Below are 27,348 nucleotides of genomic sequence, written 5' to 3' on the forward strand. Positions count from 1 at the left end.
GACATCTTGCATCTTTCTATGGAGGATTTATTTGAACTATCTCAGTTAACGGCTTCATTTACACCATGTTCTTTAACCTGAATGTCCTCTGTGATCCTCACGTTCATTCAAGATTCAAGATTCAAGATTCAAGAGTTTATTGTCATGTACACAACAATTACATTAAGCAGTCGCTTGCAATGAAATGCTTGGGTCACAGGCTCTCTTATGACAATGCTCAGAATACTTAAGCAGACAGAAAAATAAAAATAAAATAGGATAAAATAGAATACAAAAAAAATGTAAATAGAAATAAAATATACACATCTAAAATATATACACCTGTACCATGTGTGGATCACAGAGGAATCAGGCAGACTCCTGAAGTGTTTTGTGCCCCCCCTTTCATCATACATGTTGAGTAGATTTGGATTTAGATTTGGAGAGGCGGTGGACTAGTGGCAGAAACTTGGACTATGGGCAGGAAAGGTCTCTGGTTCGACTCCACGGAGAAACAACAAAAAGACGAACCTGTATTGATCTGTCCAAAAATCCAAGAGGATTCTCCCTACCCTGTCTAGTGCCCCTGAGCAAGGCACCTTACTCCCCCAACATCTGCTCCCCGGGCGCCGTACACGGCTGCTCACTGCTCTGTGTGTCCTGCACCAGATGGTTAAAAGCAGAGGTTACATTTCCCTCCTTGCATGAGTGTGCTTGTGCATGTGTGTGGGATAAATAAATGTATCTTAATCTCAGTGGTGGGAAGTAACGAAGTAGAAATACTTTGTTACTGTACTTAAGTAGATTTTTCACATATCTGTACTTTACTTGAGTATTTATTTTCCTGATGACTTTTTACTTTTACTTGTTACATTTGAACAAAAATATGTGTACTTTCTACTTCTTACATTCTCAAACTGGCTCGTTACTTGAGCAGCGGAGGTTGGTTCTCTCTCTCTCTCTCTCTCTCTCTCTCTCTCTCTCTCTCTCTCATCTAGGGTTCAAAATTTGTAAAATTATACATTACATACATTATATTCCTATTGTTGTTATAATTTTTCAGTCAGTTGAGATAAATCTTGAGGAGAAACATTGTGGGTTGTTTTGTGTCTGTATAGGACTACTATAAAAAGCACTTTGCATTTTTAATTTTGGTACTTGTACTTGTACTTTTGATACTTAAGTACATTTCAACACCAGATACTTTTGATACTTAAGTACTTTTAATATGAGCTACTTTAAGACTTTTACTCAAGTCATTTTCTGACGGGTGACTTTCACTTTTACCACTTTCAGGTAAGATATCTGTACTTTTACTCAAGTATGGCTTTCAAGTACTTTATACACCACTGCTTAATCTTAGATGATGAGTGAACTTTCACTTTTCCTTTAAGAACTACAAGCTATGACTTTTGGGGTTTTATTGTGAAGGTGCTCCCCGGAAGTGCTGTGTGTGACCCGGTGTAACTTCCCGGCTCCGGGGTGACTTCCACTCTCTCGGCGGCACATGCGGGACTCTCTCCCCCCTGGTCCCGACCCACGACCCGGTCACTTCTCCCACTGACTCCCGGTCTCCTCTGGTCCCCTCCTTCTCCAGCTCTCTGCCTTGCTCTTCATCCTCCTCTTTGGTTCACGCCTCCTCCTCCTCCTCCTCTTCCTCCTCCTCCTCTTCCTCCTCCAAGCAGCGTGCAGCTTCACGTGGAGCCCGGATCTCGCCACCGAAGCTTCCCTTCTCAGTTCCCGGGAAACCTCGCTAGCATCGTTAGCCCAGACCCGAGCATGGCCACGCTGATCCTGGAGGACGGGACCCGGTTCCGGGGCCGCCGGTTCGGAGCCGACGTGTCCGTGTCCGGGGAAGTCGGTGAGTTCACGTCCCCGCGTCACGAACTTCCACCGCGTTTTGACCTGCTCCATTCAGAAGTCCGATCACTCAGTGTGGGCTAAGCTAATGTTGTGGTTGTTAATGCGTCACACACGTGGAGTTTGACCTCTTCATCAGGAAGTTTGACCTCTTCATCAGGAGCTGGACCTTCGTCTTCACGCTGCTCCACCTGCCAGGGGCGCGTCCAGCTGCTCTGGGGCCCCCTGGGTTCCCCCTTTCTGCAATGTGTCTATACAACCAAACCAGAATTCAAATACAACAGCGACTAGAATAGAAACAATCCTGCTTTATGCATGAAGTTTATGATTATAGATTTACCGTTAGCCTCAGCGTAACCACGAAGTTCGGCCTGAGCCCGAAACACTTGATTACGCTAAGGTGCGAAAGTTATGACCCTAACATCTGCTGGGGGCCGCTAACACCTGCTAGCATCTACTGGTAGTTCGTGCAGAAGACCTTAAAACGAACAAAGTACATTCACCATCTGTATCTGAAATATGAATCAAAGTGATGACATATTGCGAATTAACAAAAACTCGAGCTTAAATTCCCCCAAAAATCGTATATCACTCAAATGGAACGACTCAACTTTAATGGAGAGAAGCTCATTGTTTTTACACGATTCAACTTCACGGACACACAACGTTCTTCGCCCGGGTCGTGCACTGCTGATTGTTTTTTGCGTGGTTAGTGTTTCAGACGGGGATGGTGGGCTACCCCGAGGCGCTGACCGACCCCTCCTACCACTGCCAGCTGCTGACCCTCACCTACCCGCTGGTCGGAAACTACGGGGTCCCGCCGGACGAGGACGGAGACTTCGGACTGAGCAAGGTGAGCGTCAGATTGGAATGTGTTGACGTCTGGATTTTGGATTTTGTTGTATCCTTTCACGATGTGTGTACTTCTTGTTCCCGCTCAGTGGTTCGAGTCGTCTAAGATCCACGCCGCAGGTCTGATCATCGGAGAGCTGTCGGACCGGCCCAGTCACTGGAGCTCCGTCAAGTCCCTGGACCAGTGGCTCAAGGAGCACGGAATCCCCGGGATACAAGGTCCGAACTCCCAAAACTCAACAGATAATATCGTGTCCGACACATTATAATGAGAAATGTGGAATTCAAATGAATCTTAGCTTGTTTTTAAATTCAGAAATGGTGTAAAAGCAACTTTAAAAACAAATGAAAGATGCACGTTACAGATTTTATAATGTCACAGATAACGAGGTTAAGTGTTCTTCTGCCCCTGGTGATGAGTTTATGATCTGCGGATTATGGGATGGATTTTGTTGGACCATATCTTCGTCTGTGCTCCTCCAGGGATCGACACCCGCTGCCTGACCAAGAAGATCCGAGAGAAGGGCACCATGCTGGGGAAGCTGGTGGTGGACGGGACCCCAGAGGACAGTGTCCCCCTGGACAACCCGGACCACAGGAACCTGGTCCAGGAGGTGTCCATGAAGGTAACAGCACAGACAGCTCTCTAACGGCCTTTTCAAACTAAAAGACCTTCTTGTGAATAACCTGGAGCCGTGCCTCTTCCAGGAGCCGCGAGTCTTTAACCCCAGTGGCAGCCTGCGGATCACCGTGGTGGACTGTGGCATCAAGTTCAACCAGATCCGCTGCCTGGCCGAGAGAGGAGCCCGGGTCACCGTGGTTCCCTGGGACCACCCGCTGGACATCACAGGTCAGTGCCACACGGCTCCGGCTGAGCATCTCTGACATGATGACACCTTGGATCCCAGCTCCAGCTTTTCTTTCTTGTCCTTCTCCTAGAGTTTGATGGTTTGTTCATCAGTAACGGCCCCGGGGATCCTCAGCTGTGTGAGGCCACCATCAACAACCTGAGGAAGGTCGTGTGCGTCGATCGCCCCAAGCCCGTCTTCGGGATCTGTCTCGGACACCAGCTGCTGTCTCTGGTCATCGGAGCGAAGACGTACAAGATGAAGTCAGTAACTCGGACACGACTCTGTTAACCCTTTCAGGCCTGAGGTGCTGAATGAAAACACAGTTTGAGAAAACAACCACCCACAACGGGAATAACCAGCATTTATAAAAAGCTTATTCTTTCAGCCTCGGATTCAGATAGGGACGAAAACAAAAACACTTATATTTTCATTGTAAATCATCGACTTTCCCTAAAGAAACTAAACTCATCCGGGAGTTTTTAAGTGTTCATTCACATCATGAAAACGATGACAACAGTTTGAAGACACAGTTTGAAAACACCCACCTACAACGTGAGGGTTTTCTGCAGAGCTGACAGAATAACCAACGTTTACTAAAAGCTTATTCTTTCAGCCTAGGAACCAAAACATTGGATCACTTAAACTTTCATTGTAAATCATTGACTTTTCCCCAAAGAAACCACCTCATCTTGGAGGTAGTTTTTTTGTTGAAATTCTCTTTTTATTTAGAAAGGCACATTTCCATCACATACATTAAATACAGCTTTAGTCTGTCAAGGACATAAGAAAGGATGGATGTAGTAAGTTTGGGTGATTTTGTTCATATTTATTGCCTTTCTGGGGTTTTGTTTTATGGACCTAAACTACTCCATAAAGGAACAATAACAGAGGTAAAGAGAACACAACCGGGGAGAGCACATCACATCAAAAAAAGGAGGATCACACAAAACGCAAGTATATTCAGATAAAATCAGATCTAACTGGTTTTACATACTCAGTCCATTTGGTCCAGGTCTTATAAAAAAATGTCTTTCTCGACCTTGAGGGAAAAAGAGATCTTTTCCATAACATAAATCTCATACACAATTTCAATCCATTCATCAATGGTGGGAGGGTCCACTTTTAACCATTTCCTCGTGACGCATTTCTTACCAGCTGCCAACAGTATAGCGAGCAGTTTTTTGACTTTTATGTTCCACGTTTCAAACAATATATCGCCCAAAAACAAAGTTTCACATTTTAATGGGATGTTCACATTAAATACATTGTTAATATGTTTGTGGATCTCTTCCCAGTAAGACCTCATTGCTTGGCAGTCCCAGAAAATATGGAAGTGGTTGGCTCCAATAGATCCACAGAGCCTCCAACAGGCGTCTCCGCTGCCTTGGTGTCGTTTTTGTATGGGTGTGATAAAACATATCTTGGAGTTTTTAAGTGTTCAGTCACATCATGAAAACGATGACACAGAGGTTCCTGTTCTCCCAGAGTTCCGGAGCCCAGGAACCTGGTCCAGCTCCTGTAGAAACACAGACAGTCCCATCCACCCTCTTTCCTCTGGGAGAGCTGTGATGTGAAAGGCAGTTTTCTGCTGTTCTCAGCAGTCTGGGCTTCTCCTGTTCGAGCAGCGTCGGACGGACCGGCTGTGTTATGAAAAAGACTAAACAAACAAGCCAAGACAGGAGGGTGGGCTCCTCGCTGCGGGTCGAGAGGGTTTGTTCTGACTCGGCTGCTTTATCAGGCTCCGTGTGAAGGTCAGGCCGGGCAGGGAATGTTCCCACTAACCTGCTCCTGGAATTTTGTGTTGGAATCTGCAGCTGACAACAGGACTGTGGGATCTGTCCGGTGAAACTCAAACTCAGGGTTCCACCTCAGACACGATCCAATGCTTAAACACGTTGGTTTTCAGCTAAAAACTCCATTTTGTTTCACTTTTGTGATTCGGGTTTTTATGATAAGTGTCTTTTTGAGGCGGCTGAATTGTAGTTTTAGTTCATTTTTACATCAAATAAAGCCTCATTAGAATCGGTGCTGTATTGGTGAGGCAGTAACACAAAGAATCAGCCGTATTGGTGACGGTGTGACCATGAGCCGCGGCGCCCGACCCCAGATGTTTGACCCTCCGCTCCTCTCTCAGGTACGGCAACCGAGGCCACAACCAGCCGTGCATCCACCACGGAACCGAGCGCTGCTTCATCACCAGTCAGAACCACGGCTTCGCTGTCGACCCGGACACGCTCCCCCCCGACTGGGACGTGCTCTTCACCAACGCCAACGACCACACCAACGAGGGCATCGTACACAACGTGCACCCGCTGTTCAGGTAACGTGCTCAGAGACACAGAGTTTTTGGTTTATTTGTTTATTTAGAAGGATCCCCATTGGCTCCGCCCCTAAGACAGAGCTACTTTTAGTGGGGTCCACATTTAAGACATACATACAGATATCAAACATTTATAACATATGTTACGATACCAATATCAAACATTTAAAACATACGTTACGATACCAATATCAAACATTTAAAACATACATTACGATACCAATATCAAACATTTAAAACATACGTTACGATACCAATATCAACATTTAAAACATACATTACGATACCAATATCAAACATTTAAAACATACGTTAAATTACAAATATCAAACATTTAAAACATACATTACGATACCAATATCAACATTTAAAACATACGTTACGATACCAATATCAAACATTTAAAACATACGTTACGATACCAATATCAAACATTTAAAACATACGTTACGATACCAATATCAAACATTTAAAACATACGTTACGATACCAATATCAAACATTTAAAACATACGTTATGATACCAATATCAAACATTTAAAACATACGTTACGATACCAATATCAAACATTTAAAACATACATTACGATACCAATATCAAACATTTAAAACATACGTTAAATTACAAATATCAAACATTTAAAACATACATTACCATACCAATATCAAACATTTAAAACATACGTTAAATTACAAATATCAAACATTTAAAACATACATTACGATACCAATATCAAACATTTAAAACATACGTTACGATACCAATATCAAACATTTAAAACATACGTTACGATACCAATATCAAACATTTAAAACATACGTTACGATACCAATATCAAACATTTAAAACATACATTACAATACCAATATCAAACATTTAAAACATACGTTACGATACCAATATCAAACATTTAAAACATACATTACGATACCAATATCAAACATTTAAACATACATTACGATACCAATATCAAACATTTAAAACATACATTACGATACCAATATCAAACATTTAAAACATACATTACGATACCAATATCAAACATTTAAAACATACATTACGATACCAATATCAAACATTTAAAACATACATTACGATACCAATATCAAACATTTAAAACATACGTTACGATACCAATATAAAACATTTAAAACATACGTTAAATTACAAATATCAAACATTTAAAACAAACATTACGATACCAATATCAACATTTAAAACATACGTTACGATACCAATATCAAACATTTAAAACATACATTACAATACCAATATCAAACATTTAAAACATACATTACGATACCAATATCAAACATTTAAAACATAGGTTACGATACCAATATCAAACATTTAAAACATACGTTACACTACAAATATCAAAAGTTAAAATACATAAAAATAATGATCATACAATTTTGTATTACAGATATCAAAAATTTACTTTGTGGTTATGCAATTTTACATTTGTCATGATATAAAACACTGATATATCCAATTCCATAGAAGCGAAAACTGCAAACCATGTAAGAGAATACAACACATTTATGTACAGTACATCACCATCTAGTGTCACAAGTATGCTGTACCCAAGTGTTTTATTATTTTCTTTTTGAACATACGTTTACGTGTCAGGTTTATAATTCCTGTTGGTCGTAGGTTCCATGACTTCCTGGCTCTGTATCCCACAGTGCGTTTAAGAACATTGCTACATTTTTATTTAGTTGCCTATACTGATCTGCTGGTGTTTCAGACGGCTAGAGGCGCCATGTTGATAAAAGAAGTGCAGCAGCCATTGTTGCAGAGTTTGTACCAGGATGAAGTTCCTCCTTCACCTCGTTTGTGACTGAAACATGTGATTTATTTAAATGTTTCCTCCAGTGTTCAGTTCCATCCGGAGCACATGGCTGGTCCCACGGATCTGGTCGGCTTGTTCGATGTCTTCCTCGACACGGTGAAGGAACACAAAGACGGCAGCGCTAAAAAAACAGGTAAAAACTATAGTTTTTATTCTTTTATTTGCGTTTCTTATGTGGAGCAATTTAAAATCAGTATTTTTCCTCAGTCAAGCAGCAGCTGGTGGATCACCTGACCTTCCCTGGCTCCCCGAAGCCAGAGGATGTGACCCGACCCAGGAAGGTCCTCATCCTGGGCTCCGGTGGTCTGTCCATCGGTCAGGCTGGAGAGTTCGACTACTCCGGCTCCCAGGTCTGAGAAGAAGAAGAGAACAGTGCAGCCGTGTAGATATGTGTCTGTACTAAATGTCATCATGGTTTTAAAGAGAAACGGACTCGAGGGATATTCCAGCTCATGTTTAGTTTTGTGTCCCAGGCGATCAAGGCTCTGAAGGAAGAGAACATCCAGACGGTGCTGATCAACCCCAACATCGCCACCGTCCAGACGTCCAAAGGCCTGGCGGACAAAGTCTACTTCCTGCCCATCACTGCAGACTACGTCATTCAGGTACGAGTCCCCTCTGGGATTTAATGAGCTTCCTGGTGCGGAGACACAAGGAGTTTGACATTTCTGTCACGTGAACTTCGGTTATATGATTCGATATAAACGATACCAAACAACATTTCAACACTCAAGTCGTCACAAAGATGATCTCCATGTGTGTCTTCCCACAGGTGATAAAAAATGAACGCCCTGACGGCGTCCTGTTGACCTTCGGGGGTCAGACGGCGCTGAACTGTGGCGTGGAGCTGACCAAGCTCGGTGTCCTGGAGAAGTACAATGTTAAAGTCCTGGGGACTCCGGTGTCCTCCATCGAGATGACGGAGGACAGGAAGGTGTTTGTGGAGAAGATGGAAGAGATCGGCGAACACGTCGCCCCGAGTGAAGCAGCGCTGTCCGTGGAGCAGGTGAGGAGATGTTCCTCCAACATGGAGCCATGATCCTTCACTTCTTACAGCGTCTAAATTCCTCTCTGTCACTTCGCCAGGCGGTGGCCGCTGCAGAACGCCTCGGCTTCCCCGTCCTGGTCCGTGCAGCGTTCGCGCTCGGAGGTCTGGGCTCCGGCTTCGCCAACAACAAGGAGGAGCTGACCACGCTGGTGACGGCCGCCTTCGCTCACACCTCCCAGGTCCTGGTGGACAAATCCCTGAAGGGCTGGAAGGAGATCGAGTACGAGGTGGTCCGAGACGCCTACGACAACTGTGTCACCGTGAGTAAACAAAACCGACTCCCGTGTTGTGGAGAGTAAAGAAACTGGCATTGATGGGTGATGGCGTCTAGGGTTGCAAAATTCCGGGAATATTCAAAGTTGGAAACTTTCCATGGGAATATACGGGAATATACGGGAATTAACGGGAATAAACTGGAAATGTTGTGGGTAATTTATACTAACTGTATTTACCTTGTCATATACAGACATAAATATAAACATTTTGTTGTGTCATAGGCTGATTTGAGCCCTGAGGAAACTTTGGGCACTTGACTATATGCTTCTGCATCGTTGTGTCATTCTTAACATAGGTCTTTGAACAGTATTTGCAAATGTACACAGCCTTTCCTTCTACATTGGATGGGGTGAAATGTCTCCACACATGAGAGAGTGCACGTGGCATTGTTCTGTAGAATAAGATGAGAAAAAAGTTTGTAAAAAAACACTAATGCAATGCCAGAGATATAAATAGTTAGCCAAACAATTGGAATCGTCTGTAAACATATTTAACAATTGATGGATAAATGAATGGAAATAGGCTAGATGAACAGATGAACAATCCTCAATCAGCATGCTAATATATTTTCCCCAGTAATATCATGGAAACTTACCTGACTAGTCCTGCACTCTACAGCAGGCCTCAGTAGCCCTGCTGTAGAGTGAAGCATGCTGGGAGTTATCTGTGCATGTCATGGAAGAATGCACAGTGGAGGGTTGAAACTCAACGTTCCATACATCTTTAAAATAGAGTTTTGAATGATGTTGTTATTGCTCAGCGTTTAATTTGCTTTTTTTTTTTTTTTCAAAATTCCCGAGCTTAATATTCCCGTGGAAAGTTTCCCGAAAGTTTCCGGAAATTTACCGGAAACTGTCCGCCCCTTTGCAACCCTAATGGCGTCACAGAGGTCCATTACTAAATCAAAGTTATAGATGTACTTGATTGGTTGAACAAGAGTTGTGTTGTGATATTTGACAGTACACGTGTGTCTGCATTCATTCTTGTGTAATCCAGGTGTGTAACATGGAGAACGTCGATCCTCTGGGGATCCACACCGGCGAGTCCATCGTGGTGGCGCCGAGTCAAACGCTGAACGACCACGAGTACAACATGCTGAGGAACACCGCCATCAAAGTCATCAGGCACCTCGGCATCGTGGGAGAGTGTAACATCCAGTACGCTCTCAACCCTGAATCCGAACAGGTACACACACACACACACACACACACACACACACACACACTCACACTCACACTCACACACACACACAGATAATTCAATTCAAATATTTTGTTATAGTTTAAACAAGTAGTTGGTATCGGTTTAAAATATTTCTATCTATATCTTCATTGCATCTGGGACAAAATTCTCAGGATTGACCTGATTGGTATCTGGAGGTCAAAGGTCAAATGTCTATGTCACCACACAAACCTCTTTTTATTTTCCTCACGTTATTTGGAGAACGCCTCACCAGAGTGGGCGTGTCCAGGTGCAACTTCAAGGTCGTGTTGCTTTAAATGTTGTCGCTGCAAAGAATTGTAGGGATGGTATTTTTTCCTTTCAAGGATGGACACACACACACACACGTTAAGAGATAGACACAAAGAGATACAGAGACACACACACACTCAAGCCTCTGTGTGTGTGTATGTGTGATGTTTTTGCAGTATTTCATCATCGAGGTGAATGCTCGTCTGTCCCGGAGCTCCGCCCTGGCCAGTAAAGCCACTGGTTATCCTCTGGCCTACGTGGCGGCCAAACTGGCGCTGGGGATCCCGCTGCCGCAGCTCAAGTACGTTTTCATAGATCATCGAACCTCAACACCTTTTAAATACTGACGCAAACAGAATTGTGTCTTTAGCTCCAAGTATTGAAACTTTTAAGTTTTTTTATAAATGTGGTCTTTAAATATTAAAGGCTTTTTAAAGGTTTGGAATTATTTTGTTGGATAAAACACATTTTCTAGGGAAGGATGATGAAATTAAGGTATTTTAATGTGTGTTAATATTAAAAATTTGATTATTTGTTGCTTTTTTCCTGCATTTTTATTCTCCGTTTGTGTCTTTCTGTAGAAATTCTGTCACCAACTCCACGACGGCAAACTTTGAGCCCAGTTTGGATTACTGCGTGGTGAAGGTTCCTCGCTGGGACCTCAGCAAGTTCCTCAGGGTCTCCACCACGATCGGCAGCTCCATGAAGAGTGTCGGTAAGAGCCGGGGAAGGAGTTGATCACAAATGTTATTATCGCTGTTATCTTCCTCTGCTGTGGTTAGGGTTGCAAAATTCCGGGAATATTCAAAGTTGGAAACTTTCCATGGGAATTAACAGGAATTAACGGGAATATACGGGAATTAACGGGAATAAACTGGAAATTGTGGGTAATTTATACTAACTGTATTTACCTTGTCATATACAGACATAAATATAAACATTTTGTTGTGTCATAGGCTGATTTGAGCCCTGAGGAAACTTTGGGCACTTGACTATATGCTTCTGCATCGTTGTGTCATTCTCAACATAGGTCTTTGCACAGTATTTGCAAATGTACACAGCCTTTCCTTCTACATTGGATGGGGTGAAATGTCTCCACACATGAGAGAGTGCACGTGGCATTGTTCTGTAGAATAAGATGAGAAAAAAGTTTGTAAAAAAACACTAATGCAATGCCAGAGATATAAATAGTTAGCCAAACAATTGGAATCGTCTGTAAACATATTTTACAATTGATGGATAAATGAATGGAAATAGGCTAGATGAACAGATGAACAATCCTCAATCAGCATGATAATATATTTTCCCAGTAATATCATGGAAACTTACCTGACTAGTCCTGCACACTACAGCAGGCCTCAATAGTCCTGCTGTAGAGTGAAGCATGCTGGGAGTTATCTGTGCATGTGATGGAAGAATGACCAGTGGAGGGTTGAAACTCAACGTTCCATACATCTTTAAAATAGAGTTTTGAATGATGTTTTTATTGCTCAGCGTTTAATTTGTGTTTTTTTTTTTTTTTTTTTCAAAATTCCCAAAATTCCCGAGCTTAACTTCCCATGGAAAGTTTCCGGAAATTTACCGGAAACTTTCCGCCCCTTTGCAACCCTAGTTGTGGTGCTGGAAAGAGAAACGAGTATCTGAGATCCTCACCTCAACCTGCTGACTCCTCCTCTCCACAGGGGAGGTGATGGCTATTGGCCGCAGCTTCGAGGAGGCGTTCCAGAAAGCTCTGAGGATGGTGGACGAGAACTGTGTCGGCTTCGACCACACAATCAAAGCTGTGTCTGAAACGGTAGAAACTAAATAGAGCTTGTTTCTCTTCTCAAGTTAGCATTTGACCTCTTATCTTGAGTTAATCCTCAAACTTGGGGTGAGTTGTTCGATGAAGTGATAATCAAAACAGGAATTAACTGTTTCCTAAGGTCCATGAAACCAAATCACGTCTGAGCAGGTTTCTGTCGCCTGCAGGTAAACAGTCGGTGTGGAGAGGAAAAGAAACACATTGACATGCGTTGGCTCGTATTCATACGTTTATAAAGCTGTTAATAGAGATCAGCCAAAAAGCATCACAGTTTGTGTTGAGTGTGGAGAAACGTTTGACTCGTGTGATAACAGAAACCAGTCGGGACTATAAACCATGTCCAACGGAGACTTGGCCCAGGTGTGATGTCCTCCTCTCGCCCTCTCTGTCCACCAGGAGCTGCTGGTTCCCACCGACAAGCGCATCTTCGTGCTGGCGGCGGCGTTTAAAGACGGCTACACGGTGGACCAGCTGTACGAGCTCACCAAGATCGACCGCTGGTTCCTGTACAAGATGAAGAACATCGCCGACCACGAGCGACTGCTGGAGACGTACAACCAGGTGAGGAGCCGTGAGAGAGAGAGAGAGGGGGAGGCGTCCTGGAGAGGTAGCAGAGTTTGTCTTCCACGTGAGGTTTTGTTGATTTTTTTGTCTTTGTGGTCTCTGCCAGGACGAGAGCACCATGCCTCCGGAGGCGATGCTGAAGGCCAAGCAGCTGGGCTTCTCCGACAAGCAGATCGCTCTGGCTGTGCAGAGGTGGGTCGGGAACTCCTGCAGTCTTTAGTGATTTCTCCTGTTCAGCTGAAACACTTATAAATATGTCTGTCTGTGATTTGTACAACTGTTCATATACGAGCTGAGCTTGATCCTTTTCTCTCTCTCCGCAGCACTGAGCTCGCCGTGAGGAAGCTGCGCCACGATTGGTCCATCATCCCCGTGGTGAAGCAGATCGACACGGTGGCTGCCGAGTGGCCGGCGTTCACAAACTACCTGTACCTGACCTACCACGGCACGGAGAACGACCTGACCTTCGAGGACCAGCACGTCATGGTGATCGGCTCGGGCGTGTACCGCATCGGCAGCAGCGTGGAGTTCGACTGGTGCGCCGTGGGCTGCATCACCGAGCTCAGGAAGGTACGTCAGGCCAAGAACTTGAAAGTCGGATTATTAGGGCCCGAGCACTGACATCAAAGGTATTCAAATTGTAAGGATTAATATTATTATTATTATAATTATTATCATTATTATTCAGGCAAATGAATTGGCTTTTTGAGGGCTTTAACATGCTCAAATTCTTACCAAAATTTGCAGAAAGTTAGAAAGTGGTGAAAATTTAGGTATTCTGAAGGAATTTTCAATGGGCGTCGCAAAATGGCTCAACGGTGCCCCCCCCGAGACCCCTGGAAGAAGTGTTCACTTTGACCGGTCTTCACAAAAATCGATACACCGGTGTATCATGACCAGACAAACAAAAAAGTCTTTAGGTGCAATTGGAAAAACACAACAGGAAGCCTGCTATTTGGCATTTAGTGGCCATTTTGGCCATATTTCTTTTTGAAATCTACCTTGAATGAATATTTAACCTTGTTGTCCCATTTTCTTGCAGATGGGTTATAAGACCATCATGGTGAACTACAACCCTGAGACCGTCAGCACAGACTATGACATGTGTGACCGCCTCTACTTTGATGAAATCTCCTTTGAGGTAAAACTCTTGTCCTCGACTTCTATTGTTTAAGAGAACTCTGCACCGAGTCAGTTCATGCTATCTTCTTACTCCTGTCTAGATTGTGTATTTATGAGTGTGCACGTTCCAGGTGGTGATGGACATCTACGAGCGGGAGAACCCGGAGGGGGTGATCCTGTCGATGGGGGGGCAGCTGCCCAACAACATCGCCATGCCGCTGCACCGGCAGCTGTGCCGCATCCTGGGGACGTCGCCCGAGTTCATCGACAGCGCCGAGAACCGCTTCAAGTTCTCCAGGATGCTGGACACCATCGGCATCAGCCAGCCGCAGTGGAAGGAGCTCTCTGACACTGAGGTGCAGACCACTGGAGTTTAAAGATGTCCACATACTCAGAATTTCAAAAAGGGCATTTTCTATGTATCTGGGATTAGGATTTAGGGACAGAATTTGTCTCACACTTTCCCTCCGTCCTCTGTGTCCAGTCTGCCATGAAGTTCTGTGAGAAGGTGGGATACCCCTGCCTGGTTCGTCCGTCCTACGTTCTGAGCGGAGCCGCCATGAACGTGGCCTACGCTGACAGCGACCTGGAGAAATACCTGTGTAACGCCATGGCTGTGTCCAAGGAGCATCCTGTGGTCATCTCCAAGTTCATCCAGGAAGCTAAGGTTCGGAAAAGAAAAAGATAGAAATACAAAACGGTAGAAATGTTTAAATGCGTCTGTTACATTTGAATTTTTTTGCCGTTCTCCAGGAGATCGATGTGGACGCAGTAGCGTGCGACGGGGTCGTGATGGCCATCGCGGTGTCTGAACACGTGGAGAACGCCGGCGTTCACTCCGGCGACGCCACACTGGTGACGCCGCCTCAGGACATCAACCAGAAGACCATGGAGAGGATCAAGATTATCGTTCACGCCATCGGCCAGGAGCTGCAGGTCACCGGCCCCTTCAACCTGCAGCTGATCGCCAAGGTGAGAAACTGACCTGAGGTAGTTTGCCTTGTGACCCAGCAGAGGGCGCTCCACATCAGCTTGAGGCATTGCATGTCCTCTGGAACACCAGGGAAGTAAACCAGAGATGTGAAGCTGACAGTGTTCACAGATTTGAATAAACTCAAATGAATTCTGCGTCAAGTCAAATTAATTTGAACTTGATTTGGAAGAAGAAGAAGTGAGTCGTAGTAGTTGTTGGAGACTTTACTTTACAACACAATGTTTGGGAGATGATATCATGATGCTGCAGATTCTTTGTGTTGAAGTTGTAAAATTGTTTATAACATGATGTGACATCATCCTGGGCAGAGGTATTAAAACTAGAATCGTCATAATGTGAATGTTTATATAACAAACCCCAAATGATGGTTGTTGGTTTAAAAAGCACTTTGAGTTATTTTGTGTGTCCATGAAGTGGATTCTAATCCGGTGTCGCTCCGGTAACAGGACGACCAGCTGAAGGTGATCGAGTGCAACGTCCGGGTGTCCCGCTCCTTCCCGTTCGTATCCAAGACCCTGGGCGTGGACCTGGTTGCCCTGGCAACACGACTCATAATGGGGGAGGACATGGAGCCGGTGGGCCTGATGAGAGGGAAGGGGATCGTAGGAGTGAAGGTAAGATAGATAGATGGATAGATAGATAGATAGATAGATAGATAGATAGATAGATAGATAGATAGATAGATAGATAGATAGATAGATAGACAGATTACTTTATTCATCCCTGAAGGGAAATTAAGTTGTCATAGCAGCCGGTATATTTGAATACAATAGAATAAAAAATATTGAGGTAGAAAGAATAAAAACAGAAACACAAGATAAATAGGTAGATAAGGTGCAGTGGCAAGATGATGGTAATAGTACTGATGATATGATGGTAATGTTATTGTTAGACAGTATATAAAAATAGTACAGTATATATAGTATATAATATAACATAATATATATTTATATATGATAGTAATTATACCAATATAATAGCAGTATATAGTAATAATGGCAGCAACAGTATATTTAATAATAATAGTAATATCATAATAATAATTATAACATGTACACATGTATAAATATGTGTATATAGACTTATATATACAAAGAATATACAGAGAGTATAATATAATATATGATATATAGTAGAGGTATAAATTTAAGTATTTGACTATACAATAGATAATATAATATACTATGAGTGTAAGAATATGTGGACAGAGTGTGCAAAAGACAATATTATTGTATAAAATGATAATAAAAACACAAGAAACCGACAGTTAGTACGGCGCCATCTTGAAACCCATCTTGTAACTGAGCGCTAGAAGGAGTCGGACTGAGAAAGTTCCCGTCATGTTTCCCTCCTGACGTTCTGTCCCGTGTTCTCCAGGTTCCTCAGTTCTCCTTCTCTCGGCTGGCCGGAGCCGACGTGGTTCTCGGGGTCGAGATGACCAGCACCGGGGAGGTCGCCTGTTTTGGGGAGAACCGATACGAGGCGTACCTCAAAGCCATGCTCTCCACGGGCTTCGTGATCCCCAAGAAGAACATCCTGCTCTCCATCGGCAGCTATAAGGTACTAGTGATGGTTGTGGAACTTCTCAGATGTGAATACTGTGATCCAGACTCAGAGGATTCAAGTCAAGTTTACCTAGGTCACTGAACCGTATATTGGATTAGCTCCATGATGGATTGTGATTTCTTATTTCATGGTAATATGACATAAAATCTGCTATGAGATGTTTCTGATCCAGTTTTTACTAACGTTGTTTTCCCGAATGATTTGTGTGATGGTAGAACAAGAGTGAGCTGCTGCCCACCGTGCAGGCGCTGGAGTCTCTGGGTTACGACCTGTACGCCAGCCTGGGAACCGCCGACTTCTACACCGAGCACGGAGTCAAGGTAACGAGCAAAGTTAAAGGAAATCAGAGTTGCTGGCTCCAGATTAACAGATTAACAGTTTGATTCACAGTATACTCGCTGTTTAAAGAGCGTTTTAGTCTCGATGGTACAAATCCCAAACCTTGTCTCTGATGCACAGGTTTAAAAACACATGATGCTCATCAGTTTGTGTTGTTGTTGTTTTGTTGACACCATTCTCTCAGATTATAAAATCCCACAGTAACCCTTGTGTTCTGCTCCAGGTGATGGCGGTGGACTGGCCCTTCGAGGAGGAAGAGAGCGACTGTCCCACCAAAGAGAAGCAGCGCAGCATCATGAACTACCTGGAGAACCACCACTTCGACCTGGTCATCAACCTCTCCATGAGGAACAGCGGAGGGCGTCGCCTCTCCTCCTTCGTCACCAAAGGCTACCGGACCAGACGCATGGCCATCGACTACTCCGTCCCGCTCATCATCGACATCAAGTGCACCAAGCTCTTTGTTCAGGTCGGTTCTCTCGTTTGAACTCTTTTAAATCTCCCGGCACAGTTCTTTAAAACGATCACGTACAGTCGGAGTAAAGATGATTTGTGGACGTGTTGCAGGCTCTTCGTCAGATCGGCCCAACTCCTCCAGTGAAGACTCACATCGACAGCATGGCGTCCCAGACTCTGGTCCGCCTCCCCGGTGAGTCACGGGCACACCCACACGTCGTTGATGTCTGTATGAAACGAGTCAGAAACAGTGAATACGGTGTTTTGTGATTGGTTATCAGGTCTGATCGACGTGCACGTTCACCTGCGTGAGCCCGGGGCCACACACAAGGAGGACTTCTCCTCCGGGACGGCGGCGGCGCTGGCAGGAGGCGTGACCATGGTGTGTGCCATGCCCAACACGTCCCCGGCCGTCACGGACGCCAGCACTCTGGCTCTGGTGCAGAAGGTACGAGGTCACGTTAGGATGATCCCTGAGAGTTCTTCTGTTCTGAATCTGTGTGTGATTGAGGTGAAATAAATGTTGTGTTGTGTTGTGTTGTGTTGTGTTGTGTTGTCAGCTTGCTAAAGCGGGCTGCAGGTGTGACTACGCCCTGTATCTGGGCGCCGCCTCAGACAACGCCGCCGTGCTGCCGTCGATCGCCAGCCAGGCGGTCGGTCTGAAGATGTACCTGAACGACACCTACTCCACCCTCAAGATGGACAACGTGTCCCTCTGGATGGAGGTAGGCTGCAGTGCGTCCTAGTGGCCAGTAGAGGCGCTGCATCCACAGGTTTTTGTGTCAGGCGAGAAACTCACTGTGTGGTTTTTTGTTCGCAGCACTTTGAGAAGTGGCCCAAGCACATGCCCATCGTCGCTCACGCCGAGAAGCAGACGGTCGCTGCCATCCTGATGGTGGCGCAGCTCTACCAGCGCCCGGTGCACATCTGCCACATCGCCAAGAAGGAGGAGGTAACAACAAAAAGAGAATATCAGTCTTAGTTTTTCTATACCTGAGTCTTATTTGGAGTTATGGTACAGTGCTCAGAATATTTGTACTTTGATATTCTTGTCACGACCCAGTTTCTTTTTTTTTTTAAACTTTGTTTTTATTTTTGTTTTGCATAGTTATTTAAACAGACATGTAACAGAAAAACAAACACAAAAAAAAAAGAAGCACATACATAAAATGGGTAGAAAAAAGGTCATGGAGTCACTTTGTTATTATACAAGTAGCCTGGGGGAGGGAGCCAACCAGAGGATGTGTACATGTGTCCAGGATAAGAGGTAGGTCCTCTTGTTTGACCCAACAATGAGTGTCACGGGGGCATTTCAAGAAAAAAGTCTGAAGTGAAAGTCCATTGTCCACCGGAATTCCCGCCGCCCGCCGAAAGGGGGCGCTATATTCCACAAGCATACAAAAGGGCAGCAGACCTTTGTTTTTATCTGCATTACAGATGGATATACTTACATGCATACATATACATCTTCAAGAATTCACACGACCCAGTTTCTTAATGAAGATTGATATATGATTGATTTCTTCTTCCGGTCAGATCCTGATCATCCGCGCGGCCAAGCAGAAGGGCATCCAGGTCACGTGTGAGGTGGCGCCTCATCACCTCTTCCTGTGTGAGGACAACGTGCCGGACATCGGTGATGGTCGGGCGGAGGTGCGCCCCACGCTGGGAGCCCGGGAGGACATGGAAGCGCTCTGGGAAAACCTGGACATCATCGACTGCTTCGCCACAGACCACGGTGAGTCGCGCTGACCACACGTCCACGTGAAGGTTGGATTGTGATCTGGTTCATTTCTGCTTCATCAAGACAGAACATGTGATGATGTGTTGTTATGATGCGTTGTTAGCGCCTCACTCTGTTGAGGAGAAGAACAGCGAGCGTCCTCCTCCTGGTTACCCCGGCCTGGAGACCATGCTGCCGCTGCTGCTCACCGCCGTCAGCGATGGACGTCTGACTCTGGACGATATTATCAGACGTCTCTATGACAACCCACGCAAGATCTTCAACCTGCCTGTCCAAGAAAACACCTACGTAGAGGTACACACAAATAATCACAACAATAATGACAATAATTTAGACGATTCATTTGGGACACAATAACAAGCAGATAGATAGATAGATAGATAGATAGATAGATAGATAGATAGATAGATAGATGGATAGATAGATAGATAGATAGATAGATAGATAGATAGATAGATAGATAGATAGATAGATAGATAGATAGATAGATAGATAGATAGATAGATAGATAGATAGATAGATAGATAGATAGATAGATAGATGGATGGATGGATGGATGGATGGATGGATGGATGGATGGATAGATAGATGGATAGATGGATGGATGGATGGATGGATGGATGGATGGATAGATAGATAGATTACTTTATTCATCCCCGAAGGGAAATTAAGTCGTCATAGCAGCCGGTATATTTGAATACAATAAAATACAATACAATAAAATAAAATAAAAATATTGAGGTAGAAAGAATAAAAAAACAGAAACGCAAGATAAATAGGTAGATAAGGTGCAGTGGCAAGATGATGGTAATAGTACTGATGATATGATGGTAATGTTATTGTTAGACAGTATATAAAAATAGTACAGTATATATATAGTATATAATATAACATAATATATATTTATATATGATAGTAATTATACCAATATAATAGCAGTATATAGTAATAATGGCAGCAAAAGTATATATAATAAAAATAGTAAGTATAATAATAATAATAACATGTACACATGTATAAATGTGTATATACAAGAATATACAAAGAGTATGATATAATATGATATGATATATAGTAGAGGTATAAATATAAGTATTTGACTATACAATAGATAATATAATATACTATGAGTGTAAGAATATGTAGACAGAGTGTGCAAAAGACAAACTTGTGTTTCTTTGCCTTCAGGTGGACTTGGAGCACGAGTGGGTGATTCCTCCGTCCATGCAGTTCACCAAGTCCAAGTGGACGCCGTTCCAGGGTCTGAAGGTGAAGGGTAAAGTGCGCCGGGTGGTCCTGAGAGGAGAGGTGGCCTACATCGACGGGCAGGTCAGCGTCCATGCTCCACATCCCAGACACACAAACATCAGGACCACCGAGTCTCCTGGGAACTCCTCCCTTAGTTTTGACACAATCCTGTTTTCTAACTCTCTCTCTCTCAGGTGCTGGTAGCTCCAGGTTATGGTGAAGATGTGAAGACGTGGCCGGCGGCCGCCATCATCCCTCCGGAGCCGGTTAAAGAAGCTCCCATGGTCTGAAACGTGAATCAAATCATATTCCAGCTCTCGTCTTGGATGCATTGATTCTAAACGCATCGTGTTTCCTGTTCTTCAGACTCCAGAGCACACTCGTCCCACTCCTCCTCGTGAGGGTCCGATCAGAACCCGAGCCGCGAGCCCCCGGCGCGGCGCAGGCGAGGGCCGCTACCTGCTGCCCCCCCGCACCCACCGGGCCTCCGACCCCGGGCTCCCACTGGGTACTTCCTCCCTGTGACACTCTCTCTCTCTTACATGTTTAATGCAAGGTTCCCATGGTCATGGAAAACCTGGAAAAGTCGTGGAAAAAAATAATCTCCCAAAAATTTTGGAAAAGTCATGGAAATTTGTCATATTCATATTTTCATGTCGTTCATTTTAGGGATGGGCATAATTAATAGAAGATCGATTAATTAATCGTTAAGAATTTCGTAAATGACATTTTTTCATCGATGAAAACTATTTTATTCTATTTTCACTGCATTTTAATATAGGCTATAAATAGTTAATTTTAATATAAAAATATGAATGATTAATCGAAAATCGATCGTTAATTCTCCCAGCGATCGATTAAGACAATTTAATCGAATGCCCATCCCTAGTTAATTTATGCTGAGTTTTAAATAATTCATATGCTTTTAAAGAAATACGCTCAAAATATAGGCAGGCATACTTGGGTTTGTGTCATTTAAGGTATACTGTATGCCTTGGATTCTCATTGTTAGTTTGAATACTATATTTTGTCACTTTTTCGCGTATACACCGAGATTTCACAAAATGTTCGGTCATGGAAATTTGGTTTAAAGTTTTTGAAAAGTCATGGAAAAGTCATGGAAATCCATTGGTCAAAATGTGTATGAACCCTGTTGATGTGAAGTTTTATTTATGTAACTTGGAGGAATAACTGTTGCCCTGTGTTGTTGTGTAGAGATGATGATGATGCTTCCTCCGGCCGTTGTGGCGGACGGCTACAGCCACCCCCCCCCTCTGTCCCGGCTGCTCTCCCCTCAGCCGGCGCCGGGTCAGATCCTCGCTGGAACGGCGTCCCACTTCCAGACGTCTCCCTTCCTGCACCCGCTGGTCGGCCAGCACATCCTGTCTGTACGGCAGTTCAGCAAAGAACAGGTACACACACACACAAGTTGTGTTTGTTTTACACACTCACAAAATGTTGTTTTAACGTGTGAAGAGGCTTTTGAGTTGATGTGCGTTTCTCTGTGTTTCAGATCTCGCACCTTTTCAACGTCGCCCACACTTTGCGTATGATGGTTCAGAAGGAGCGAAGCCTGGAGATCCTGAAGGTGCGTCATGTTGCTTTCAAACTACAAACACACAAACCTGCACGTCTGTAAACCCCAAACACATGGTGTGAAAGAACATATTAAGTTAAAGCAACACAACCAGCGGCTTGATTAAAAAGAGTTTGATGTTCGAAGTGCTGAACTGACCGAGTGAATCTGAACTGTAGATCAGTTAAAAACACTCACTGCTACTAGGGATGGGGGAAAAAATCGATTCAGTTACAAATCGCGATTCTTGTGAATGACGATTTTAAATCGATTTTTTTTAAAACATATTTATTGGTTTATACCGGGGGGGATATATGGGGGGAGCAACATCACCCCAGAGCATGTTGACCAGCTCTTGTTTTTGCACAAGAATCTAAACATACCCAAGCACTAGCTTTGTATCGCCTACATGCAAACAACAATAGCCTTCTTTTTGTTTATTTCAAAGTTTATATTTTAAGTAAACTTTTATTCATTCTGTTTAATTTACCTTTTATTTATTGTTTAAAAGTAACTTAAGTGGCTTACATTTCTTAATCTGTCAGTTTGTGTGCAGTTGACAGGGGTTATACAATAATAGGGCACATTTTTATTTCTTTTCTCTATTGGCTGCCCGGCAGTCATTAAGTTAATGTTAATATTTGAAATAAAACTGGTAAAGCTCTAAGTGAATTTGACTGTGTTGTATTTGAAGGAATGATTCAACATTTTTCCATGGTCCAGTATTTAAAAAAAAAAAAAATAACCAAAAGAAATCCCAGGAAATCGTAATATCGAATCGCAATACATATCGTATCGCCACCTAAGTATCGTGATAGTATCGTATCGGGAGGTCCCTGCCGATTCCCGTCCCTAACTGCTACTACACACAGCTCAATGACTGTTTGTTCATCTCCAGGGGAAAGTGATGGCGTCCATGTTCTACGAGGTCAGCACTCGCACCAGCAGCTCCTTCGCCGCGGCCATGCAGCGACTCGGCGGCTCCGTCGTCCACTTCAGTGAATCCACCTCGTCCACGCAGAAAGGAGAATCTCTGGCCGACTCGGTTCAGACCATGAGCTGCTACGCTGACGTGCTGGTGCTGCGACACCCGACGCCTGGAGCGGTGGAGGTGGGTTCATCGTGGTCCTCACAGCTTCAGGGACTAGGGTTGCAAAATTCCGGGAATATTCAAAGTTGGAAACTTTCCATGCGAATTGACGGGAATATACGGGAATTAACGGGAATTAACAGGAATAAACTGGAAATGTTGTGGGTAATTTATACTAACTGTATTTACCTTGTCATATACAGACATAAATATAAACATTTTGTTTTGTCATAGGCTGATTTGAGCCCTGAGGAAACTTTGGGCACTTGACTATATGCTTCTGCATCGTTGTGTCATTCTTAACATAGGTCTTTGCACAGTATTTGCAAATGTACACAGCCTTTCCTTCTACATTGGATGAGGTGAAATGTCTCCACACATGAGAGAGTGCACGTGGCATTGTTCTGTAGAATAAGATGAGAAAAAAGTTTGTAAAAAAACACTAATGCAATGCCAGAGATATAAATAGTTCCAAACAATTGGAATCGTCTGTAAACATATTTTATCAATTGATGGATAAATGAATGGAAATAGTCTAGATGAACAGATGAACAATCCTCAATCAGCATGCTAATATATTTTCCCAGTAATATCATGGAAACTTACCTGACTAGTCCTGCACTCTACAGCAGGCCTCAATAGCCCTGCTGTAGAGTGAAGCATGCTGGGAGTTATCTGTGCATGTGATGGAAGAATGACCAGTGGAGGGTTGAAACTCAACGTTCCATACATCTTTAAAATAGAGTTTTGAATGATGTTTTTATTGCTCAGCGTTTAATTTGCGTATTATTTTATTTTTTTCAAAATACCCGAACAAACTTCCCATAGAAATTTACCGGAAACTTTCCGCCCCTTTGCAACCCTATCAGGGACATTGTCTCATTTTCCGTGTTGTCTTCATGTGACTCCTCTGGCCCTCAGAGCGCGTCCCGTCACTGCCGGAAACCAGTGATCAACGCTGGAGACGGCGTGGGCGAGCATCCGACCCAGGCGCTGCTGGACGTGTTCACCATCCGAGAGGAGCTGGGGACGGTCAACGGGATGACGGTGAGGAATCCTGACGAGTTCAGAACCTGATCCTCACAGAAACACTCACCTGGAACCAGCTTCTCTGCAGAAAACTCATCATAATAAATGTTTCCTCTCAGATAACGATGGTCGGGGATCTGAAACACGGCCGCACGGTTCACTCCCTCGCCAAATTGCTGACTCAGTACCGCATCACTCTGCGCTACGTGGCGCCCAAGAACCTCCACATGCCGGCAGAGATCATCAGCTACGTGGCCTCCAAGGGCATCAAACAGGTGTGTGGGGGGGGGTGCTGTGTACACATGCACACAATGATAAGAAATCAAAAATCTAAATCTCATGTTGCAGGAATATTTTATCTGAGTTTGACAAGCGATACAAACTAAACGGATGATGTGTTTGTCCCGGTTGGCAGGAGGAGTTTTTTTTTACACATCTTTTTATTCGTTTTTTCGTTCACATTCAGCAATAATTCACACATACAGTGTATACAAAAATCCTTAGAGGTAGAAAATAGCGGTAGCATGTCCTACACAATGTATGGTGATAACAACAATGTGCTTAAACTGAGCCAGAACGGCTTCTATGAACCACAATTAACCCTTGACCCTTCCCACCCACTGACGAGAAAAAAGTAAAATAATTGCATAATTAAACCATTACCTACTTTACATTATTGCAGGAGGAGTTTGAGAGCATTGAAGAAGCTCTGCCTGAGACTGATGTGCTCTACATGACCAGGATCCAGAAGGAGAGGTTCGCCTCCGAGGACGAGTACAAGGCCGTGAGTAAACTCTGCTTCATTTCACTGCTGCTCTGACTCGTCAGAGGAGAGTGAACAAAGGGTCTGGACGTGTCTTTTAAATAACTTTATTGAAGAGAAACACACAAACATTCCTTGAAAACATCACAAATTATATATGAAAAAATTATAAGTAAATAAATGGACAGTTAAGACATTCCATCGTACCACAGGATTCCCCTCAGTTAGAGAGGTATCCTGCAATAGGTTCCCACCTCCTCACAAAAACCTCAGACCTTAATTGTAATTGAGCAGTTAAAGCCTCCATTCCTTACACCTCCCTCAGCTTCTGTTTCCACTGTAGGTGGCTGTGGATTCAACCATTTTATTGTCACCATTTTCCTAGCAGTCATCTTGTGTACATGCCTTCAGGAGTTGGATTGAAAAGAAACTGACTTGGGGTGAATAGTATATTAATTCCCAAAACTTTATCTATCTCGCTCTTTATCCCCTTCCAGAAAGGAAGCATCATTGAGCAATCCCAAAATATGTGTGAGTGGTCGCCAACCATTCCACATCGTCTCCAGCAGAATAACTGCTCCCTTTTAAACTACACTTCACCTAACACTTGGCCTCATGGAAGAACATGTTTGTGTTCATGTCCAAAATGATGCGTCAGATTCCAACCAACGCTTTCGTGTGTAGACTCTGGTCGTGGGTTGAAAAATGTGTGCAGCGTGTGTTTCGAGCCTTTGATCCGATCCTTTGATCCAATCCTCTGTGTCCCGGCTGCTCTTCTTCTCTCAGTGTTTCGGTCAGTTCATCCTCACTCCTCACATCATGACTGTGGCCAAGAGGAAGATGGTGGTGATGCATCCGCTGCCCAGAGTCAATGAAATCAGGTAAAACACACTGAGACATTGTTTCACAGTTGTAGTGATTTATTGTTTCTTACTGTATATACTGTATTATTGTATATATTGTAGTTTTGTTTTTATAGATAGATAGACTACTTTATGCATCCCCGAAGGGAAATTAAGTCGTCATAGCAGCCGGTATATTTGAATACAATAAAATACAATACAATAGAATAAAATAAAAAAATATTGAGGTAGAAAGAATAAAAACAGAAACACAAGATAAATAGGTAGATAAGGTGCAGTGGCAAGATGATGGTAATAGTACTGATGGTAATGTTATTGTTAGACAGTATATAAAAATAGAACAGTATATCTAGTATATAATATAACATAATATATATTTATATATGATAGTAATTATACCAATATAATAGCAGTATATAGTAATAATGGCAGCAACAGTATATATAATAATAATAGTAAATATAATAATAATAATAATAATATGTACATATGTATAAATATGTTATTTTATGTACAGTGCACCAACCACACCGTGGCAATTTCCAGTATATGCAAATATACGTGGCAATAAAAAGAATTCTGATTTTTAAAAGTTAACCTTATATTTATAGACTAAAAATTGTGTTTATCCCAGGGAATTCAATCTAAATGGCCCTAAACATAAGAGATTAGATATTCGATTATTTTACTGCTTTCTCCATTTGATTCTTATTTTTCCTTCCTTGACTTCCTTCCCCTTAGTGCCGAAGTGGACACGGACCCGAGAGCAGCATATTTCCGCCAGGCGGAGAACGGCATGTACATCCGAATGGCCCTGCTGGCCACCGTACTGGGCAGATAGAATCCACGTGGTGATGATAAGTGTTAGAACCTTCATGTTCATCCCTGAAATTAACACAATCGACAGCACAGTGTTTGATGTCAGCTGATTTAAAATCTGTAACACGAACGCTGCTTTTCTCCAGTTATCTTTAGGTCAACTGTAAAATTACCATATATTTTTCAGCAAATGTTCTTTTTTTATATATATATCTTCAGACAAATTAAGCATTATCCCAAAACTATAAATTCTTATTCTTTGTTTGTTTGTTAGCGACGGTTAAGAGATTATTGAGTGTTTGTTTATCAGTGAGAGAAGAAGAAGCTGCTTGGAGGAGAACTGGAAATCAGTCATATCGTCTAATGATGTTTATGAAATGAATCTTCTGGTTGCTCGGTTAAAAACTCGACTGACTTTAAAGGGACCAGCTCGCACACTACAAGGGGAGAATGTAGCATTATATAGGGATAGGGTACGCTCTGTTACTTCTTTGTGTATGAATTGTTTCTTACCTTAAATGTGTAGAAATAACTGGAGGTGGATACGCACACATGTCTCACAGGTTGAGGGGTATTCGTCTTTTTTTTAATCCAAATGGGACGTCGGGAACGTGTTGGTGAAGGACTGTATCATGTGGAGAAATAAATAATAAAAGGACAATTTTCCCCATTTGAAGTGTATGCTTTTTTTAATGTCAAAGGAAGAAATGTTTGGGTTTCCGCATTAGACTGGAAACAGGTCCGAATTAAGATCTGAGTTGTGTAACATGACTTTCCTTAAGCATTATTTTAAAGATGATTAAATACATATTGACACACAAATGTTAGGTAAACAAAAAGAATATTGATAAAACCA

At 43.2% G+C, this 27,348-nt stretch overlaps 1 protein-coding gene across 1 annotated transcript; it reads left to right on the plus strand.

The window, feature by feature from the left end:
* The first annotated feature begins 1,494 nt into the window (after nucleotides 1-1,494).
* On the plus strand, nucleotides 1,495-27,162 carry cad (carbamoyl-phosphate synthetase 2, aspartate transcarbamylase, and dihydroorotase). Its single transcript, XM_061091178.1, has 44 exons — nucleotides 1,495-1,840; nucleotides 2,553-2,692; nucleotides 2,781-2,910; nucleotides 3,175-3,317; nucleotides 3,400-3,541; nucleotides 3,631-3,802; nucleotides 5,677-5,862; nucleotides 7,742-7,851; nucleotides 7,926-8,068; nucleotides 8,192-8,323; nucleotides 8,491-8,724; nucleotides 8,805-9,026; nucleotides 10,039-10,227; nucleotides 10,692-10,816; nucleotides 11,097-11,230; nucleotides 12,198-12,310; nucleotides 12,716-12,880; nucleotides 12,990-13,075; nucleotides 13,207-13,453; nucleotides 13,926-14,024; nucleotides 14,137-14,361; nucleotides 14,490-14,672; nucleotides 14,759-14,977; nucleotides 15,446-15,613; nucleotides 16,377-16,559; nucleotides 16,781-16,885; nucleotides 17,128-17,373; nucleotides 17,472-17,553; nucleotides 17,642-17,808; nucleotides 17,921-18,085; nucleotides 18,181-18,312; nucleotides 18,897-19,098; nucleotides 19,208-19,398; nucleotides 20,293-20,433; nucleotides 20,547-20,636; nucleotides 20,719-20,860; nucleotides 21,568-21,764; nucleotides 21,866-21,940; nucleotides 22,827-23,039; nucleotides 23,940-24,065; nucleotides 24,167-24,322; nucleotides 24,730-24,831; nucleotides 25,597-25,691; nucleotides 26,415-27,162. The coding sequence occupies exons 1-44, from the start codon at nucleotides 1,759-1,761 to the stop codon at nucleotides 26,512-26,514; spliced, it is 6,699 nt and encodes a 2,232-aa protein (XP_060947161.1). The 5' UTR covers nucleotides 1,495-1,758; the 3' UTR covers nucleotides 26,515-27,162.
* Nucleotides 27,163-27,348: the final 186 nt, after the last annotated feature.

The sequence above is a fragment of the Limanda limanda genome, chromosome 18 (genome assembly GCF_963576545.1).
Source record: "Limanda limanda chromosome 18, fLimLim1.1, whole genome shotgun sequence".
NCBI lineage: Eukaryota > Metazoa > Chordata > Actinopteri > Pleuronectiformes > Pleuronectidae > Limanda > Limanda limanda.

Bases quoted from the DNA above. Each gene is read 5' to 3' on its own strand.
- cad (XM_061091178.1), top strand. From the start codon at position 1,759: ATGGCCACGCTGATCCTGGAGGACGGGACCCGGTTCCGGGGCCGCCGG. The intron at 17,374-17,471 runs GTCGGTTCTCTC...GACGTGTTGCAG, and splicing joins GCACCAAGCTCTTTGTTCAG to GCTCTTCGTCAGATCGGCCC. The intron at 17,809-17,920 runs GTACGAGGTCAC...TTGTGTTGTCAG, and splicing joins CTCTGGCTCTGGTGCAGAAG to CTTGCTAAAGCGGGCTGCAG.